The sequence below is a fragment of the Pleurodeles waltl genome, chromosome 7 (genome assembly GCF_031143425.1).
Source record: "Pleurodeles waltl isolate 20211129_DDA chromosome 7, aPleWal1.hap1.20221129, whole genome shotgun sequence".
NCBI lineage: Eukaryota > Metazoa > Chordata > Amphibia > Caudata > Salamandridae > Pleurodeles > Pleurodeles waltl.
In genome coordinates, this window is record NC_090446.1 from 1,109,804,635 (window position 1) to 1,109,827,292 (window position 22,658).

The following is a 22,658-nucleotide window of genomic DNA, read 5'->3' on the forward strand; positions in this document are numbered from 1 at the left end:
TGCTTAAGTGTGCTAGTAAAAAAATCAGGAAATCTCACTACGTCTCCGAATGATAAAAACGAGGGGCTAGGCCAGTCCGAGAGGTGTGAAGACCAGAGTAAAAGGAGTGGTGAATTACGAAAGAGAGACAAATAGAGTGGGAGAGAGTGAGAGAGGGAGGCAGCCAGTGGAAAGGAAAGCCAAAGAGTGAAACAGTGGAGCAGAAGGGAAAGAACTAAAAGAGGTGCAGGAGACGACACAAGCAGGGGTGTAACAGACAGCTACAGCCCCTTTGGCGTTGGGGGTGGAGGTATAAACCTTTCGGTGGAACCCACAGAATTCAAAAGAGCACTATTCCCGAAGTCCTGTGAATATTTCTAGGACATGAGAGACTCAGGGGCATTCTACAGAGAGGCCCTGTCATTTTACTCTGCGCCAGTCAGTCCTGTTTAGAGAACTCTGCTTGGAAGCTCTTAAGAGGCCTTCGCCAGAGCTGTCAGCAATTCTTGTCTCTCATGCATAGGAGGCTGTCGCGGCTCCAAGGCAGTCTCTGGAGCCTGCCTATCAGTCTGTGACAGGTGTCGTAGTCAGTTGAGGGACACTGTGCAGTCTCCGTCCTTCTCGGTCATCACAACAGTATTTCAGCTGCATCCCATGGAAGGACACAGATGGTAAAAAGGGACAGTGGAGCGACAAAGGCAGTATAGAGAGGAAAGCACAACTTTAAAATGGACAATAAAGCCATCCAACGAAAATGAATGAAGCAGATGCCAAAGTTTGGCCTCAGAAAGAAAGTCAGATGCTTGTCCATTCTCCATCGTTAGCTGACAATTTGTTGCGGCTAGGGAGAAAGAAATCCACCTACATTTGGCACATGCACATCACCGCAAAATGGGCAAAACGGGCCGACGTCATGCAGTACAGTCCTCTAGACTCTTAGGGCATTTGGAGGTAGTTCTGTCTGAGTTAGGAGTGAGATGCACTCCTTGCACCATTTCTTCACAGCTGTGCAGCACTTAGTGCCAGTTGCAACGTTTAGGTTTGCGCAAGTACGCACGCTGGTCTTTCGCTGCATTGGCAGCAGCCCCGACATTCTGGACACAGGGCATTTGAGCCCCTTTGGGTTGGCCAGTTAACTAGGGGGTCCTGGTGGTTTGTAGGGCGCCAGGCCCCATTGTGTATTTGTGGTGCTAGGAAATGTATTTCTTGTAGTTTGATTTTCAGACCCTGTTCTGGCTACCTCTAAATTGTGTTTTATGATTTTGAGGTTGTCTTGCATACTTTGGGTTATGCTAGTGAAATTATGTTCCACCTTGTGCTTTTTGCCCTTAATGCTGGGGATACTTAGGAGGTAAGTGTCTAATATTAGACTGTTGTGATTTTGGGCGTACAATGTGTTTGATACCTATTGTGATGCTGTGCTTTATGTGGTTTATATCTCAGGATGATAAGTACAGTGATTTTCCTCTTACACCACTCCACCTTCAGTCCTTTCTTGTTGAATCAGCCCTGTTCTGAAGTAACAACCTATCCCTAATCGCCTCACTTTCCTGTCTCCACAATAACTCAGGTTCCTTCACCCGACGTATGGATTATGTGCCCCCTTCTTGCCCTCATACTTCTCCTCACCACCACTGTCCTAGTAACACCCTTCCCTTACCCTTCCCCACCACCCTCCTCCTCCCCAATTTCCCAACATGGCCACCGCTCGAATTAAGTCTGGAATTAATTGCTACAAAATCATCTACCCTTCTAACCTGACTAAAGCTGCAGCAAAACGTTTCAAACATAACACCATTGAATATTTCCCCGATTCCCTTTTTGTCGATCAGTTTTACAATGGTCGATATGGGGGGCTCAAAAACGATCGAATTTTTTCACGCACGACATACCCTCTTGGTCCACCAGCTTTTACAATTCCTTTAACGTCACCTCCTCCTCCTCTATCCCTCATGGGAAACAGCTAAAAATGTCCCCCTCTGCGAGTTTTAACGGCTCCCTCACTATCTCACTCTATAACAACGGTACTGTTATGATCCAAGCCAAAGACACCTCTCTCTCTCTCTTTGACCGCCTCTTCCCTTCCCTACTCCCCTCCCCTGCGACCGGGCCATCCCTTGACTCTCCATCTAGCTCCACCAATTACTCCCTCTCTCCTCCCTTGACCCCCCCACTCTCCAATAGGCTGCACCCAGGGGAGGCACAGGTCGACTCTCTTCTCTCCCCTCGGACCTCCCCTCCCATTCTTCCCCCCTCACAGTTTGCCCCTCCCCTCTTCACTTCAGCCTTACCTCTAGCTAACACGCTCCTCGTCCATTCTGCACCGTCCCGGCACTCCATTCTCATCTCCTCCCCCCTATCCCGTCCGGCCACCCCCCTCCTTAGACCACCTCTTCTCCAGCCCTCTCCCCTTGTCTATGTTCCCTACGCTCCCCTTGTTCCCTCCTCCGCTCTGCTTTTCCGCCCACTCCTCCCCTCACTATGTACCCCGATTTCCCCACAAATACATTCCATCTCTCTCCCTCCCCACTCTCCTCCAGCACTGCTGTGCTACCCCCTTTCCTCCCCTGGTAACCCCTTCCCTCCCTCGGACCGAGCAGAATCACTTCCTTTCTTCAACTTCCCTTTCTCCCAATCCCCCCCACTCTGCCTGATACCCGCTCCATCACAGCCACCGCACTTAGCTACCAGGACCTATCCAACCCCCTCCCCTCCCTTCCTTCCATACCTCCCTAATCCCTATTACTCCTCACACTCCTCCCCTCTCCTACCGCCCCACCGCCCCACTCCTCTCCTATCGCCCCCTAATTCTGCCCTTAATTCCTATCCTTCTTGCAACGCCAACAACGACAACTCTCCTCTCACCCCTGGCGCACCAACTCCTGCTCTCATCCAAAACCTTTCCCCACCTCTGAACCCTATACCCGTACTCCCCTCCCGTTCCCCCACCTCTCCCTGCCGTACACTGCCTAGTGCACCCCCTCCTGTTTCCATCGAGCCACCCATTATGCCATGCTCTTCCTTACTCTCTCTGGAAAATAAGCTAGGCTCTCTAATCACCGCCATCTCCCAACTTGAAGCTACCATTTTAGTTTTAAGCTCCAAGATCTCGACTTTTCCACACACCTCAATTCCTTTGGCAAACACTCACCCTTCCACGAGATGCACCTCACCCCCACACCCCATTATAGCTAAACATAGCCAGTCGTCTGCAAATCCACACAAGCACTCGAACGCCACCCTTCCTTCACTTCCACTTCCCAGTAACCCTGTAATCTACACTATTCCGACCATCTCCTCTGTCAGAACCACTCGCCCACCTAAACCCTCCCGAGTGCCCCCATATAAGTACAATATCCCTATCACCCCTCATAGCCCAAGTGCCCCGTCACCAAAACAGTTGCGTCAGAGCTGCGCTGTCTGCTCCACAACTGCAGATCTGCAATAAAACACAAACTTGAAATCTCCGATACCATCAACTTGCACAATATTGACATGCTCTTCCTCACAAAGACCTGGTTCAACGATACCTCTCACTCTATGTTTGATCTCCTTGTACCCACAGGCTATTCTATACTTAGAAATGACAGAATTGACAAAGTGGGGGGAGGTGTTGCGGTCATCTTTAGAAACTCCCTTCAACTTAAGGCTCTTCCTAACAGCTCCTTCCACACTTTTGAATGCCTATCACTTGAGCTTCAATTGCACCACCGCTCACCTCTCAGATTCCATGCTATTTACCACCCGCCTGGTAGCAGCCCTTCGTTTATGGAGGAACTCACGGACTGCATCAGCGACCAATACACGCAAAGTGACAATCAGATCTTCGTGGGTGACTTCAATGTCCACTGGGGCTCGCCTCAAGACACCAATGCGAATTTGCTGGCCACCTTCCTCTCTGCAAACGATCTTATCCAACACTGCACAGAAACAACACACTCTAAAGGCTCAATCCTGGACCTTGTCATTTCTAAAGCAGGCTTGCTGACTATCGCTACCCCTATTCATGTAGACTGGTCGGATCACCTCCTCATCCCATTCTCTCTTCACCTATCACACTCTATAACTCTGGGCCAGCCAAAGAGGGCTACTTCCTGGTTCCGTGACACTAAAAATATTGACCTCAGTACCCTCTGTGATTCTGCTTTGCTATCACTTCCAAGGCTAGACCCGGACCTAGATGTTAACAAACTCACCTCCCAATGCCTCACAGTCCTTGCAGTCGAAATCAATGTCGCTCCTCTCCAAAGCAAAAAGAAAAGGCCCACTCCCTCAGCACCTTGGTTCAACAAATCCCTCTATGAAGAAAGGAAGTTCATAAGAGCCCTTGAGAAACAATGGAGACAAGCACCCTCCACTGAAAATTTGGCCACGCTTCGTTCAGCAAGATCCAAGTACCACAAGCTCATCTTCCTTGGAAAAGCGTCGCACTATAAATCCCTCCTTGACTCAGCCAAAAATAGACCCAAAAAACTATTCGACCTCATCAAGAACCCAAACAGCTCTCCCCCAACCTCCAAATTGGAAGATTCCACAAAGAAAGCAGCGGAATTCGCTACATTCTTTGACGAAAAGGTAAAATCACTTATAGATCAGGTCATTCATCCTACCCCCACAGAGGAATGCAAATCCGTAAACATTTGGCAAAACTTTGACCCCATCTCTGACGATGCTCTCCTTAAATGCATCCTCGATACAAAGCCCTCTAACCATTCTCTTGACCCCATCCCTAGTGCCATTGCCATTGACTTCTATACTAATTCTCTTTCCTATTGGACCACTCTGGTCAACCTCTCCCTCAGTCAAGGCTCCCTTCCTGTTTCCTTCAAAACTGGGCAGGTCACCCCTCTGCTAAAAAAAAACACCGCTGATGCGAACGACCTCAACAACTACCGTCCCATCACTAACCTACCCTTTCTTGCGAAAATCACAGAAAAATGTGTAGCGAAACAACTCTCTCGCCATATCAAGGAAAATGATCTTCTTGACAATTTCCAGTCCGGCTTCATTCAAAACTGAAGCACTGAAACAGCCCTGCTGCTAGTGATTGATGACGCGCTGCGGATACTCGATTCAGGGGAGTCTTGTCTTCTAATTCTTCTTGACCTTTCTGCAGCCTTTGACACTGTCAATCACAACACTCTCCTTAACACTCTTCAACAGAGAATGGGCATGGAGGGCACTGTGCTCAAATGGTTTGCCTCCTTCCTCTCTGATAGATCCCAAATGATCAAAATAGCGAACAGTCTTTCAGCTCCTTTAGCGGTCAGTCAAGGTGTTCCTCAAGGCTCCATACTTGCACCCACACTGTTCAATCTCTATTTAGAACCGTTGGGAAATCTCCTGAATAAATCCGGAATCCACTATCATCTATATGCGGATGACACTCAGATCTACCTTAAGGTGGCCTCCACTCACGATCTCTCCTTCCTTAGCTCTACTCTCGACTCCATTCAAAACTGGATGATAACTCATCAACTGATCCTGAATCCCTCCAAAACAGAATTCCTCCTCCTCTCCTCCTCACTTTCTCATCCCCCAGTGCAATCATGGATGGATCAGATCAATCTAATGAACAATAAGCCCATCATTGTCGAGAGCGCAAAATCCCTTGGTGTCATACTCAACAAAAAACTCAACCTACTCTCCCACATCGACTCCATTGCAAAGTCTGCTCGACACCAACTGCGCCTTCTTTGGGGGATGCGTCGCTTCTTCCCGGAGCACGACCTTAAAACCCTGGTCCAATCGCTGGTTCTCTCTAGATTGGACTACTGCAACTCTCTTCTTACTGGCCTTCCCAAATCCCACCTTTCCCCCCTGAAGTCTATTCTCCATTCAGCAGCTCGTTTCATATATGGGGCCAAAAGAAGCGACCACATCACACCCATGTTATCCACCCTCCGTTGGCTTCCCATAGAGGCAAGATCTATCTACAAAACTGCATGTAACACCCACAAAGCCTTGCACTCCTCCTCCCCTCGCTACCTGGTGAATAAGCTTAAACTCTCTGGGGGCTCCAGACCATCACGTAATGCAGAAAAGTTATTGCTTGAACCTCCCATTTTCAAGAAAGAAAGATCGATGGCCCAATCCTTTTCAGGCAACGCTGTGAGAATCTGGAACTCACTTCCGCCTCAGCTTCGGACCACCACCTCTTCCCAGGCCTTCAAAACTGACCTCAAAGCTCTCCTCCTTCAAAGACACTTCCAAAGTTAATTCACGCCCTCTGTTTTCTGAAGAAAGTCCTTCCATTATAGGAAATTCTGTTCTCCATGCCTATAGAAGTGCCTTCCCAGGGTGTTTTTGTGTTTTGAGTGTCTGCCATTTAGTGCAGTATTATACCTCTACCTGTATTTTGTACTCGTTTGTAACATGCACACGGCACCTTTCCTTTCCTATCATTTGCTACCTCCTATATCTTGTTTGCTTTTGATACATGCACAACGGCCACTGCCTCATGTAACGTAACTATTGTTTTAGTGTTTTGAGTGTCTACCATTCATTGCAATTGTTTTACCTCTACTCGTACTTTATTTGCTCTTGTAACCTGCACACGTCACTTTTTCCTTTCAACAACGTATCGTTTGCTACCTCGTTTATTTTTTGCTCTTGATACGTGCACAATTATCACGATTGCCTCATGTAATGTAACGCTTGTTTTTGTAACAGGCTCACTTGTAATTCTTCTCCTCTTGTATCTTTACTGTGCCTATTGTGAAGCGCTCTGACACCTTCGGGTAAAGTCCGCGCTATATAAAAACGCATTAAATAAAAATAAAATAAAATAGTCGCTCCTTTTGGCAAAGAATGACCCAGGTATGTCCAGCTAGTTATCATTTATCTTGCATCCTACCTATTGCCACATGTGGTGAAGATTCAACTTAGGTCTGGCTTGATAAAAATAGGCAAAAAGCATTGGCAAAGCAGCACAGCTAGTAACACAATGATAATGCATCTCATATTGCTTACGTGCCCCCCCTTCAGATGATGTGAGGAGACTGTATTTTTGACGTTTTCTAGTGAAAAGTCCAACCCCTAATATTACCAATCTTTTTGTTTGCTCCAAACAAGAAATCACAATGGTAGTACTCACGTTTTTAAAAAAGCATTTGCAATGCAATGGGTCTCGCATTTGCTCCAGGTAGCTATTGGTGTTGTAAATTCCTAACTGGACTTATCTTGCCACATAAATTGAAAATGGAAAAGTAAAACATTAGTTGACATAAGCGGGCCATTTTAAAGTGCCATGGAGGCCATGAGCGCGAACGGGAGGAACAAAAGGAAAAATAAGTTCACTCACAGTCAAACATATCAGCAAGCATGCAATTATCCATGTAACAGGGTCAGTCTGCAAGGTGGTAACAAAACCTCCACAACGAGCGACAAATGTAAAGCATTTACACTTGATGGCAAATTATTTTTGAAAGGCAAGCCTCGGAACGAGTGAAAGTAATAGGTATGAGGTGGGCATGGTTAAAAGCACACAATACTCACAACTGGTCAAAGCGTTTGCGCTCTTAACCTAAAAACAGGACGATAGTTTCATAGGAAGTGTTCACAGAAGTACAGGATGCTTCCCATGATGGAATTGTGGTAAGTAAGAATCTGGTCTGTGATAAGACGCTTTTTTCAGCAGGCAGTAACCTGAACTTGTGCATCTTGATTGTCAAGTATTTAATGGTATGCTTCTGTAAACTGCTGCTATTCTTTTAAAGAAGGTTTTAGCTGGAAACCAATGATATAACTTCTTGAAGAAAGATGCTAGGAAGTGCAATGATGCCACTTTCTTTGTTGGATTATTTTTTTGTGACTTTCAAGTTGGGACATAGGGGCATAGAACGATCTAAGGCAACTTTGAGCAGGTGGGTCAGTCAGATAAACATTCTTGGTTATGTGCAGGGCCACGCCCCTGTTCATATATATGATCCCCGCTTGTCCGACATGGTGGATTTCTGCCTCGGGAAAATAAATCAGAGTGGTGTCCATAGCAAATATTTGCAAGAAGGCAAACTTTCCACCTCCAAAAATAAATGTATGACTCATTCATTTGAAAGCTGTAGGTAACATACTTTATCAATTAAAATGTATTTATGTAAGTAAACATAAATCAGAATTTTATCACCTAATTTTATGGCAGATGAATGATACTTGTTTTAATAAACGCATTCACTGCCCTGGTACTGTCGAGACACAAACTTTGAGAGAATAATTTGTGTGAAAGAGGTCTTGGGCCGTTTATTTTCTTGTTTACGTTTCCACTACTTACTATACTTTCTAAAACAGTTCATTGTCATCTCTTCCCCAGTACTTGCTTAGGCACTCTTCATACTGCAGCATTTTCCAGCAGTTTATATGCCCTTTTCTGCCAATAGCATGTCACTGTGCATAATACTATACTGCCCTCTCTTGATAGTATGAACGCAAAGCAGTCGAAGCTTTTTATTTTCAGCACGAGAATTTAATAAAAATAAAGGCAGCAAAACGAATTCATATAGTTTTGGAAACGTATACCTTATTTGTCACAATAGATAGTTCCTTGTACTTGGGAAAAAGGGAACTGAACAGATTAATGCGGTTTTGAACTCTAGCACAAATGTTATTATTTTCAACTGAATTCAACATTACTTTGATCAAAGATTTCATGTCCCTAGGATTTGTTTCCCATCCCAAAAGAGCCTTGGAATCGCTCTTGCTTGTGCACAGAAAAAAAAGAAAAGTAAACCAGTTGACATAAAGAAAGCCGATTCAAAGCACCACGGCCGCCATGACCGTTTGTCCAAAGGAGCCACACAAAAGGAGAAAGAAGTTCGCTCGCAATCAAACATATCGGCAGACGTGCAATTATCCATGTAACAGGGTAGGTCCCCAAGGTGGTAACAAAACTACCCCAAAGAGAGACAAATGTAAAGCATTTACCAATGATAAAGGATTTTTGAAAGGCAAGGCCACGAACGAGTGAAAGTGATGGGCGTGAGGTCGCGTGGGTAACAGCCCACTTAGATAACATGTTGGAAAAGCAGCGCTTGCACGCTGCTGTGCTCAACTTAAAAAGTATTCAAATTATTATTAATTATAAATTGTGTTTGGGAATGTATTTATTTTGTGATACTAGTGATACATTGTTCTTTTATCTTTGTTTAGGAAGATAGTAAATGCACACTAAATTGAATTTTAATGGCAAAAATACAACTTTAGAAAGGGAAAATAGTATTTTCTATATTCATTCCTTTTGGCCTCGTTCGGGAACTCAATACAGTTTTGTGTTTTCTGAAGGAGATTACATTAAAGGACCTGAGACTCCACAATGCAAAGTCTCGCTGTAAGGCCTTTTGATAGGCATGTCTTTATCAATGGACATATGGACATCTGTTTACGGTTCAAAAGTCATATAAAAACTGTACGCCTCATGCACAAGCAGGAACAAAGAGAATGGGACACAAGCAGATTACTCTGATCTCCCTGCATCCTGTGTGCATCTATTCGGTCTTAAAGAGGATGAATCAAAGGCATTACCATCACTGAACATGTAGACAAAGAAGCCATCACAACTATGAACATCTTCAGAATTAGTGACACAAAAATCCTGATCACAATTGGCCTTCATTTTCTTTTAGCGGGAACACAAGGGCAAATATTCCATTAACCAGCAGGTAAATGAGTTAGGCATGGAGAAAGAAAGAGACACTACGGCAGGGTCTCAACTTGATCTGGGATGAAAAGTGATGGATGAAGAGCGAGACAAAGGATACGGACTCCGTAGTACTGTGGTGACAGCATGAGGGATAGGAAGAGACAAAAAGGCAGGGGCACTCACCAAATGCATGGCTGAGGGGTAGGAACAGTAACAGCACCACCAGATGCTCTCATGACAAGTAAGAGAGTGTATCAAGGGAAGGTGGGGCAATATGCCAAAAGACTGCGATGGCTGCTGGTAAAATCACACCAGGACAAGGAGCCTTATACGTCACCAAGTGACCTGAATCATGGGATGGCAACAGAAGAAGACACTGCCATGATCAACCACTGAGATAGTAAAAGCTAGAAACAGGACCATAAAAATTACCTGAAACGCCTCTGTGTAGGCCACTGCCAGCTGTGCTTGATCATACAGCATCTTCTCAAAGTGCGGCACGTGCCAACTCTTGTCTGTGGAGTATCTGTGAAAACCCTGGAAAGAGAAAGCAATCATTGCTGTAATGTTCACCCACTTAACCATGCGGAATGGAAGGGGGAAGGATCTCTGTGACACTCTGCTGACTGCTCTGTGTCCCTACCTGAACCCTAGAAGAGGTATGAAGGAACTGCATCATGCCTTTGTTCATTTATGGGTTATAACGTGATAAAATGAGAAAGCATTCGCTTTTACCCTATATGGATGGAAAGGAGAAATGTGTCGGCAAGACAGTAAGTAATGCATTAGAGGATGGAGTGAGCAGCCGTCTGTGATAATGTTTTGACTGCATGGTTGTGAAAATAGTTAAGCGGTGTTACTCGAAAGGGGCTGCATACGAAGGAGGAGCATTTTTATGAATCTTTGATGACCGCATTGAGGAGGAATAATGAGAAGCAGCTATTGCTGCGATCGGATTTCTGCTGTGGGGAAACGACCCAGCTCTAACAATTGGTGGGACAGTTCTGTGATGCCGCATGTATGGGGCGAGGGATAGTTACGTATATCACTCCCCATGGGAATATCCCGCCTCTGTATGCAGCTCAGATATCAATTCTGCACTCCAGACCAGATACTTTCCCTATCTGAGACGCGGGTGCCAGAGACTGCTTTCCTCACAAATACCAAGCCTTCTGCACTACTTAAATCGCTGATTTTCAAAATCTTAACAACAGGTTTTAATCCCCCGGCAGCGCATAAAATAATCTTTTTTTCTTAAATGTTTGGTCAGCATTTTAAGATAAGCAGTTATCTGTGCCTTGGGTTGCCGAATCGTGTCTTGAGCATCCACTATATATAGCTTAGACTGACAATAATGAGCTCCGCACTGAGAATTATATTATCATAAATAAAAATGTTATTTGCAGTCGTATGTGTGATTCTGCAACTGCAGCACAAAAAAACGAAACCTGTTCTAAGGGCCCTGAAGAGCAATAGTGTGATCACAGAACCCAATCCTACAACCCACTTGTCCGCCACAACAATGATCAATGAAAATGAGTGGGCGGGGTGGATTGGGCCATGTTAAGCTGAAAGTGCAACTGAGTGCGTGTCTCGGAGCTACAACGTTGAGAGCCGTGTGTGGGTCACCCGGGATTAAACATCACAAATGAAGCATATTAACAGAGCTGCGCTTGGTTCCCAGTGCTGCAGTGTCAGGGAGTGATGTAGATCAAAATCCTGAAATTCATCAGTAGATGTGGGTGCAAGTCCCAGTGCTGTAAGGTGGTAGAAAGAAGACCTTCAGGTCAAGACCACGGTGTTTAAGTACAGCAATCTGTGGGCACCAGTACTGTAATAGCAGGGGGTGGGCTCAGTCAGCAGAGTTCTGCCTTACCTGTCCAATATGGTCACGGATCCCGCCACACGCCATCATCTTCAGTGTATGCAGGGCCATCTGCTGTGCCCGTATGCCCTCAGCCGATGTACGTCTTAATGCCCAGAGAGAGAAGAGGAAGCGTATGATAACTGAAAGAGGAAAACAAAAATATCAGTTCCATGAATCCAGCTGTATGGATCCGTGGATGGCTGGCACATGTGAGGATCTGACCTGGGGTTGGAAATTTTGGAAACTGAGCAAAGCCGCCATATTCTTCATCATACATATCCTCCAGCTGCTGGAAACATTTGGGGAGCACATCATTGTGTGAGGGCAGTCTCTCTCCAACCTTTAAAGCTGAACTAGACTGCAGCGCCGCAAATATTCTCTCACTGTTTTCCAAAAGGGAATTTTTGTTATTTTCCCACTGCAAGAGGCAAACAAATAATAATTTGATGAGGCAAAATCTACAAACAAATGTTCAGGTAAGAACAAAATTATAGACATTCGAGCCTATTACCCCGGGGCAATACTGATACAACTTCAGAAATTGTTGCAACTCAAAAATCTTTTAAACCTAATCCTGTCCTACTTATAGTCAATGCCAATATCCATAAGGACACTAGTTATGCACAAGCCTCGCACTGGCCAATATTCCCAGGGTAACTTACCACTGAGTCAATGACATTGTCATACTCCCAAAATAATCATGGCCCAAATCACATATGTTAATATCACCTAACTCTCAAGAACGAAACCTGACCGAGCCACCTCTCTTGCTAATAAATGTCAAGTACAGATTATGATTTTGCCACGGTCATATCCAGCACCACCAACCCTCTGTGACCAAGGTTACTCAAATCTCAAGCACTGCTACCTTTGAACCACCATACAGCACATGTACTGTCCAAAATCCCTTATCTTGTCAATAGTCTGCATACCCTCAGGTTAATCCTGAATTAACCATAAGTAATACCACTAGAAAATCAATCCTTCAGGACGAACATCACCCAAAGCTGCAAATATAAATACTTATCATCATTCAGTATAAATCCTGACCAATCCACAAGTCATACACACGTAAACTGTCCTCAAAGTTCTTATTGTCACAATGTTTGGCCATATCAATATCTAGTAGTAAGTTAAGACTGCTTAGCTCAAATTTAAAAAGGTCCACCAGCTCAGTGGAGCTAACCCTTACCCAACTCAGGCTATGCCATTATTGCGCAATCAGACAGGACTGCTATTAAGCAAATTTAGCAGCATGTAACAACCATTATGACTGTATTTGCGTAAAGCACAGGTTGCATCACCATATCACAGAAACATAGAACAATTCATTGTGCCACAACCACGAACTCCAGAAAGGTTTGAAGATAACTGCTGCTCAATCTCACGCCACACAAGCATGTTCCTGAACAAAATGACATGCACATCTACTGAGTGCTCAAGCATTTTGACAGTCTATGCTTAACTCTGTGTGCTTGGTTTCTGTCTTGGCCCCAATCAATTCTGGGGTGATCAGAATTCCCAGGAGGAATTCCACTCTTCTCCATTATAGGTGTCCTGGTGTTCCTACACCCAGATTTCCAGGCTGAAGAACACTGCACCCAATTTTAGAAGCAGGGGCCGAAGTTCAAACTAGTCCTGGTCTTCGGCCCTCATCCAATCGCCTCTCAAGGTACAAAGGGAGGATAAAATACTCCCCTCTGCCAGGCAACATCCTCCTCTTCCCTCATCCTACTCTCTGCCCCGCATAAGCAAGTGATAAACGTGCCTCAAACTCCATGGAACTAGGAACTGTCTACAGAATTGGGAATCCTGTGTGGAATTTCACCCAGTAAATCTGGGTCCACACAGTTATCAGTCATTTAATGAGGTTTAACTTGCAAAGGATGGATGAATATAAAGAAACACAAATTCCAACCACCCAGTACCTTTGCACATATATCACCTGGCAAATAGTCAGGCCCTAAATACTCACTAGACCCTATTATGTGTTCTGCAGTAAGTGCAAAAATACTTTGGCACATCGCAAATCATCAAACATATATCAATATCACCCAAAGGAGACATGACTTTACCCGAAGGTCTCCTTGGATTGTAGCTCCCTTCTGGCAAATTCTCCATAACATCTCCAGCTTTGAGATACCATCCATCACCTTAAACTCAGTCCTAACAAAAATAATTTGTACTTATCTACCCACGTTTTTCTTTCACGTGGTTCAAAATTGGCTAGCTTCTGGGAACATCGTAGAATGTACTTCACACATCATTAAAAGTTCCAAATATCTTAGTTTATTCTCGATAGTCACATCAACATTCGCAAATACTCAAGTATTATGGCCAAAATACAATTAACAGAAACGATCAACCTGAAGGATAGTAACTTTCTTCCCAGCACAGGATCTCTATAAACTTTTCCAATTTATAGTCCGTTATAAATTAGACTATGCCAATTTCATGCTTATTGGCTTTCCCAAAATTCACCATGCCCCCTTAAAACTATGGCCCTCATAGAAGCTACCTTTCATGTTGCAAACTGACAGATCTTTGAAAATCAAAACTGCGACCACTTTACTCCGACTAGGATTATCCTTAACCTGCTTCCCATTGAGTACTGATCCATCCACAAACATGCACGGCTTAAAACAGATAAAATCCTACACGTTGATTCATCTCACTTCCTGGATAAGGAATTTAAATTCTCAGAGGGAGATTTTGGCTACTACGCCATTAGTTTTAAAACCCTTCTACTCAAGCTACTTTTCAACAAATGATGGACACTCTAAAGATATTATGTCCCCAAAGTTTTGACTGCCAGCACCCCTCCATCGGCATTATTCCCTCCACACTCCTTCAACAAAGACCTCAAACAACTGCCTCATAACCCTCTTACCCATTCTCGCAACATGAGTTCCGAAATATGTTTTTGAAGGTACCAGGTAGATACTCCTTCCTTTTCAAATATGGATTTTGGGAGTACAGAGTCATCATAATATCTATTTAGTTAGCTTGGTCATAATCTATATTTCGTGTAGCTTTTGAGAGCATCTGTTCTGTATATTATTATTAGGTATAGTGCAAGTTTTTTCACTAGGACTCCAGTTGCTCCAGGTTTGACTCACTCCTATTGTAGGTACTGGGACAAGGCACATAAGTGGGGTACTGGAACAGGTATGGGAACACAGGGTGGTAGGAATTGTGTGGATTGTTGGAGATTCCAGAAGTTTTTGTCATAAAAATGTGAGGAAAATACATTAATTTATGCAAAGTGTAACGCTTGCAGGGGACTGTGTGTAAGGAAACGTTGTGCAATCCACCCAAGGCACACCACCATGGACTTCCCGGGAAGTCTCTACTTTTAAAAAAATTCTGGGTTTGCTAGATTTCCCTAGATGGCTGACAGTCCCAAAGCCCAAATAATGCAGCCATTCAGCATGGTAAGTGGGGCGAAATTGGGATTTACCAACACTCTGCTGGCTCATATGTAAAAACTATATCCAGAAGAATCAACATTTCCTCTCGCTTGCCATAGGGATGGGAATGCTTAAGCGTCCAGGGGAGCAGAAAGACTGCTGAGGATTTAGAAGTAGAGGTGGGGCCTGATGCCCGGATGGGCCAGACCTCACCCCATTACTGTATAAGATAAAGTATCTGGTAATCTGTGGGCTTTCTGTCCCCAAATCTCTGTGAGGCAAACACCCTCTCTGCCCCCTGGGGGAAGGCAGTGTTGGTTGTCTCTGATGGGGTGGGGGTATGGCCCAGAGCCAGGGTGGGACACCTCACCGCTTTTTTGGAAATGAAATGAAAAAACTGTAAACATCCTGGCATCTAGTGGGCTTTCTAACTCTCTTGGGGGGCAGATTATAGTCAACCAGCAATTGGGGAAAACCTATCTGCTAAGGGGGGGGGAGGAGTAGGAGGTTGCAGAAAGATACTATTGTCTTTTATTTTTGAATGGTGCAATGGTGGGCCCCATCCAGCTTTTTGTTTTGCCACCACTTTAAAATCCCTGGTGCCTAGTGGGCCTTCTGCCATCCTGAGGCCAAGTTCTATCTGCCCCCCGGGCAACTGTATTGCCTTGCCCCTTTGGGGTAGTAGGGGCATGTTCCTATGCCATGATGGGCCTTTCTTTTGTCCAAGTGTTAGAACCTTTGTGTCTAGTGGGCAATCTCAACCCTTCCCCCCAGTGAACTCTGGTGCCAACACTAGAGGCATTCTCTGCCCTTGGCTCTTTGACATGAACTCCACAATAAGAGCACATGGCTTGAAGTGCTGTTGACTTAGAGGTCACATCAATAGCATCAGAGTGGTTAAGGAAATAGTGCTACACTGGACTCTACGGTTGGCATCCATAATACTCAACATTTTAGTGCCTCTGGTGAATAAGGAAGCTACAAACATGTCTGACTCAGGCTGCTATTCCTTCTCAGATTTAGTGTCAATTAATATTGCCCTTTCACACAAATGTAATCACGATTTCTCAGTTTCTAGCTGATTTGGCCACACTGCTAGTTGGTTTCTGGTAAACTTCTGGTGAAAGTCATAGCGTGCCAACACAAAGGCCATACTGAGTGCAAAACTCTGCTGGCCCATTTGTGAAAACTACAACCAGAAGAATCAAAATTCCCTCTCACTCTAATCAATCAGGGTATGGTGATGCTTCTGTTCTATAAAAAACACGTACTGGAAAATTATTCCACTCTAAACCAAAGATGTTTCCTTTTTTTGGATGCAAGAACCCTCACCCACCAAGGTGGCATGCTTCATCATCGGACCATGCTCCATGTTGGCTAGGCTCAACTACTGGAGCACTTTATGGAGATATTTTTGTTGTCTTCAATCGGAACCGTTTAGTATAACCAATTTCATGTTATCAGTCTTTGATATTTGCCAGTACCATCTTAAACGCACTAATTTCTATGTTGTGTAATACCTACTCTTCAGAAGGGCAATATTTAGATTAGGGTTCTGTTTGATTGGTCCCGATGAATAACTACGACCTGGATAGGCAATAAGGAAAAACATGTGGACCAATTAGGACTTCTGAGAGTACTCCTTCTCTTAGAAGTCTATTGTAGCTTTTAACCTTATCATGGACAGTGACCGTAACAAATAAACTGTATCTACACAATCCTCAGGTAATGTTAAATTCATCCACCCCACCCTTTTTAAATAATCTTTCTAGACATGATACCACGGTTTGTCTTGTTAAAAACAGCAAACAACAAAATGATCTCAATAAAGTGTTCCAATTGTGAAGTCGGGTATTGCACACCACATGGAGCATGACCTGCTGATGAAGCATGTCACCTTGGGAGTGAGGGTCAGTAATTCCTAAAACAGAGCTTTATGTGATTGATTAAGGAATCCTTTTCCAGAAAGTGTTTGTTACAGAATATCACATGTTTATGGCTAGTTCATTTGGTCAGGGATGATGTGTGACGAACTGCACTAGTTTCTCCGGTGTTCGATTGATTTCCTTGACTTCTTTCACTTTTGGATCTCTCATTGACATTTGATATGGCTCATCAAATGGATTTTCTGTTATTCTGTGGGTGTAGGGAAAAATGGATGTGCTTGCTAAGTATGCAGCTTGTCACATTCTCTACTTCTTCCATAGTCCTCTTGCAGGGTCAGTCTAAAATATCCACACTAATGTTTGCAAGAGCAGGCAGTCACGACCAGCAATAGAAAGCTGCACTGAAGGATTCTGCCAACCATGCTGAACAGGAGATCAGTTTTGTGTAGCATTAACTAGGGTGGTCTCCTTGCAAGAGAGAGACTAAGACACTGACAATGAACGGGGCAATCTGAAAGAATTAGGATCATCCTCACCCTCAAACAAGTGAATTTGATAATAGCATTCAATAGAAGATGAATGGGGGAAAATGCATCGAGAACTAATCAACATGACCAGGCACAAGAAAGCAGGAGTGCTGGGGAGTCTTGGCCACCCACACTGTGCGTGACTTCACATTCCAGGAACCACTTTATTGTAAATGATCCCAACCATCAACAGACATGCTAAAAATGGCAACTGACTATCGCAGTGTAAGCATGCCCAGGTCAACCCCTGGCCAAGGACAAGCTTGTCTTCACTCATTAACTACCAGAAGAAGCTGGGCAGGGACACCCTGTTTCATTGGTTTTCTGCTCCAAGGCAGGGTTACTGTTAGTTTAACTCTGGTTCATTTTAATTCAGCCTCTAGTTATGCATGCTGCTTCCTGTACTTTTATTCCTGCACCCATTACAACCTCACTTGACCTTAAACTTAAACACGGGCAAAAGGAAAAGTGACTAATGTTAATGGCCAAAAGGGAATGAAACAGCCATCTACAACAGATGTTTCTCTGAATAAGCTCACCTTCATGTTGAACGAAGCAGAATCTCTACTGAGAAATGTGACTTCACCTCTGGGTATGCAAGCACCATTGACCTAAGGGGCTATTACCAGCTCTGCCTTTGATGCCACTTTCCAGTCAAACAGCCACAATCTGCCAACATCTCCAAGTCGTTGTCAAATGTTTAAGCCACACAGTACAGCTACATTTTCAACAGAATGGTCCATCAATGAAATGCACCAGCTCTAAAGTACCAACATCATGAGGTGAAGCCAGAGGCTTGCAAAGCAAATTGAGATTAAAATATTTTTTGATAAACCCTCAAGGAGGCACCTTGCTACTTCAGGCAAGGCCATTACTGAAAGCAATATGGGGCGTAGACATACCCATTTAACCATCAACCTGAGAAACTCACTATTGGAGCTCAATTATACACCAACCACTCTTAACGTGTCTTGTTATAATCAACGTTCTACCCTGGAGTTAGATAATGCTGATCATGCCAGGCCTCCCCCACCTATTTTGAAATCATTCACCTCACCTTAGAATGGTGTAACTGTAATAATTCACAATAGCTATTGCAGCTGGATAACTCAGTCAAATTGCTAACTGCCAGAATGGAGGCACTTGAGGTATTGGGTAAACATTTATCACTTGCTATGGGCTTCTCAGCTAACCATAGGAGGAAGATTATCAATTTTTGGTACATCTATTGCCAAAGCTTCAGAGTCTGCATATAATTCCAACTTTAGTGACATCAGTTCTAATAAATGTGTCCAAACTCCTGTTGAAAGGCATGTGAGAATTAACCTTTCCCCTTGTTATTTATCCTGAGACCACTAACAAACCTGTAACTGACAGTACACACTGCCCTTTGTCTGGTTAGATCAAGAGTTGGGGTGGGGGATATCAAGATCCTACTCCTAAACAACCTTGTAACCCTAAAGTCCTGAGGGTCACTTTGTGTGTTTCGTGTTAGTCCCAAAAATGACTTGTTTCTTGCACAAAAATGAGTACCCATTAGCTAATAAATCTGACCACCAAAGTAGGTATGTGAGACATTGTTATTCTGTTGTGAGATCAAATGTAACTGGCTTTGTTTGCTGACTGGAGTGGGGACTATGATTATATAATACTGCAATTGAAGTGTGCTGCTCTTGTGGGCTGCCTTTTCAGTGTGGTATTTAGAACAGGCAAAAACAACAAGCATTTGCAATGCAGTAGGTCTAGCATTTGCTTGAGTTAGAGCTATTGGAGTTGTAAATTCATAACTGGACTTTTGTTACCTCATAAATTGGTTAACCGCGACTCATAATTTGGTCTTTTCCTGCCACAAAAGATCAGTGGCCCTGCATATAACTAAAGCACTTCCATTTACCTTCTTCCTCCATCTGCAGCCAAAAATTTAAATGTTGACATTTAGCATCCTAATTAAATCTGCCATGCTAATTCCAATATAATACCACTTTCACTACCCCCACCATCAGAGTTTCTGGCTGGCTAACACAATTCCCCCAAAAAAGGACACAAGACAGCCATGGATGAGTAACACGAGAAATAAACTAGAAGGTTCACCCAAACATATCAAGAGTGTTCAAACAGTCATAGTGTAATAAGGATGTTAATTTGGCCTGAATCGTGGTCATAATTGCAATAGAGATTAATAAAACATATACAATTATCATGTAAACCCAATAAAAATTGTTATCAGAAATAAACTTTTGGCATTAGACTGTAATGCTCAGAACAGCCCCAGAAAACACTACAATGAAAAAAAGTATTTGTAAGAAACATGGTTATGTAACCGCCCCTAGAGGGCATAACTACATGAAAAGAAAATGTCAGACAGTAATGCACTGTAACCATATATTTGGCCCCTAGAGGGCATCGATCATTACACATTTTTTGGGTCAGCAGACCTACTGCAATGAAATTACAAACAGGGCTTTTAAAAACTACTCCCAGCTGTAAAACAAAGTTACAACCATGAGAGCTCTTGAAAAGGCACTGAATGGTGGGAGGAATTATTATTTTGTGGTTCCCACTAACCTAGTGTGAGGACCCAGAGATGATGTAAACAGAAAGAGCATATTGTGGTGAATGTTTTGAAGGTGGTCCCAGTGTCTGTCCTAGGACCACCACAGGCTGAGTTATGAGCAAAAATGTTTAGCAAAAGTAATGCCCTGCAAAACATTATGGGGTGAGTTTTAATGCCTGCAAATATTGTAATATGTTGACTGTAATGCTCAGAACAGCCCCTAGAGAACACAACAATAAAAATAGCACTTGTAAGAAACATGGTCATGTATCCATATAGTTAGCCCCTAGAGGGCATAACCACATAAAAACAGAATGCAATGTAACCATATATTTAGCCCATAGAGGGTCTAGTGCATTACACATTTGGAAGACTAGCAGGCCTACTGCAATTATATAACAAATAAGGGTATCAAAACAAAATTACTGCCAGCTGCAAAACAAAAGTTCCAGCCAAAAACGAATTTAAAAAGACAAAATAGTGGGTGGGGGTTATAATTTTGGGGTCCCCACTAACCTAGTTTGGGGACCCTGAGATGATGTAGACAGAAAAAGCACACTGTCATGAACGTTTCGGTGGCGGTCCCATTGTCCTATGACCAACACATGCTGAGTTATGAGCAAAAATGTTTTCTAAAAGTAATATCCTGTAAAGCATTCTGAGACGAGTTTTGCAAGTGCAGTGAATATTGTAGTATCTGCTCTCCCGCTGTGTTGGGAGAGAGCTTTGAGGATTTCTGTGTTCATAAGCTTCCAATGGTAGATCACTTTCTTACACTTTATCTCAAATGTATCTTTAATTCTGGTAAGTGGTTAATCCACATAGATGAAATACTGCTTAAACAGACCAATTGCTTTCTTGGCCTGGATATGGAGGTTGTAACAAGGACAGAGCATAAAAGTACTTATTCTGTAACACTAAATCAACTGTTTTTTTATGTCAAATAGTATCTCATTCTCAGTCAGTCGGTGTATGATGTCACAAGAGCTAAAATATGAAGTGGGTGAATTGGAAGTAAGTAGTTTCTGAGGACTCCCTTCCTTCCTTACATTAACATGTTTTTCCCATATTAGTGCTATTTTAATAAATAAAAGGTTGTTAATGATATACTTTCCTTCAAAAGATGATGATTGAAACAGTGACACATTTTTCACTAGCCGTGGTGGTTTCAAAAGGAAACATGAATTTAAAGAAAACCTCCAAGAATTCACAATGCTTGCCAACATTACAGTCTGTTCTTTTGCTATCCTTAGAAAGGAAAGTCCATGAGGGCATATTTACAAAACACTATGAGTACAAGACTTTGCTAGAATAAAAGAAGGGCCTGGTAGGATAGGTAGTAGGATAATATCTTAGAAGCCTCCAAATGTACAGACTCTCATAGATTTTGCAAACTAGTTTCTAACAGTTCTAAAACTGCTCCGGACATACCAGAAATATACAGAGGATGAACTATACTTGTACTTTGTGGCTTATATGCCACTAATATTGTATCTACACAAGCAAACAAATTATAAGGTGGAGGATCTCCCCAATGACAGTAATAATCATCTCTTTTTTTTTTGGAAGATTATTTTTTATCAACCAAAAAAAAAGAAAAACATTTTTTACACAGGTGTGAAAAGTAAACATCAAAACATAATAAAGTCATTGATTGATGTGATCATCCTGTTCTAGCTTCCTAGATCGCTTTCTTGTATGAGCTCTTGATGCGACTCTCACTGTCCCCTATTATGGAAAATGTTCGCATTGCACCCATTCTCCGTGCACATCTCTCTTCCCTAGTCTGGACTTGTGTCATCTTACTTTCCCATCTTTCAAAATCAGGGAGTGCCGCCATTCTCCATTGTTGTAAAATCAACAATTTTGCAACCAACGTTGCTATAAACACTTTCCACTTTTGGTATACTCAGAGCCCGGAGTTACTGGGAATGCTAAATAGCGCCCCCAGGGAATCCAGCCTAATCCTTAAACCCATCTGAGCACTTAATCAATCAAATATTTTCTCCCAGAATTCCTATAAAACAGGACAAGTAAAGCATACATGTAGCCAGTCCCCCCACACTGATATGGCATCTGTAGCAAGCCCCGGGTGCTGATGGAAAAATTTTCTTTACCCGAGCAAGTGTATAAAATAATCTCAATTTTATAAAGAAAGCCATTCTTCTAAAAATTTGCACCCCTAGCAGCTTTGTGGGTCCAAATATTACATGGGTTCGATACCCGCATATCAATTTTACTTCTTATTTCTAATTCAATCGCCTTCAAAGCATCTGGTGTTAATTTTCTTGAAGTTGTTGCTGTAATGTCTGCTACCAGCTCCCTACCTCTATCTGACCCTTTAAATAACAAGCTTGGATATTGGAGTGGGAACTCAAACCTCATAGTCGACATTGATTGGATGAAATAGTTAATTTGCAGCTATGAAAAACAGAGCCATTTTGGAATCCCAGTGATGTCTACATTACATTGGTCCCACGTTTTTACTTGTCCTTTGGTTACAAAATCGTTTAGCGATAGGAACCCTAGCTTCTCCCATTCCTTAATATACCTGGGTTCCAAATGCATTCCCCATGTCTTACATTTCTAGAGCAGCAGGAATAGATATAACTGGGGAAGCTAGTACTCCTCGTAAAGTTGATGAAATATAGCTGCCACTGCTTGGGGAGTTTTATACCTAGTTCTTTTAGGTGGTCTGTGAATTTTCAGGAAAAAGAATAGTTCAACACCATCCTCCACTCAAATATCTTTGTAAATAAAGTTTGAATCCAGATTAAGGGATGCAGCTGCTCTAATCATCC

General features: G+C 43.2%; 1 protein-coding gene across 5 annotated transcripts in view; it reads right to left on the reverse strand.

The window, feature by feature from the left end:
• Positions 1–22,658, reverse strand: part of SPATA20 (spermatogenesis associated 20) — a 1,104,606-nt gene that overhangs the window by 626,458 nt on the left and 455,490 nt on the right. For all 5 annotated transcript variants that reach the window (XM_069200053.1, XM_069200051.1, XM_069200052.1 and 2 more), the window contains 3 exons: positions 11,703–11,898; positions 11,490–11,620; positions 10,046–10,150 (listed from right to left, as the gene is read on the reverse strand). In XM_069200053.1, coding sequence (XP_069056154.1) covers positions 10,046–10,150; positions 11,490–11,620; positions 11,703–11,898 — 432 coding nt within the window. The remainder of the gene's footprint in view (positions 1–10,045; positions 10,151–11,489; positions 11,621–11,702; positions 11,899–22,658) is intronic.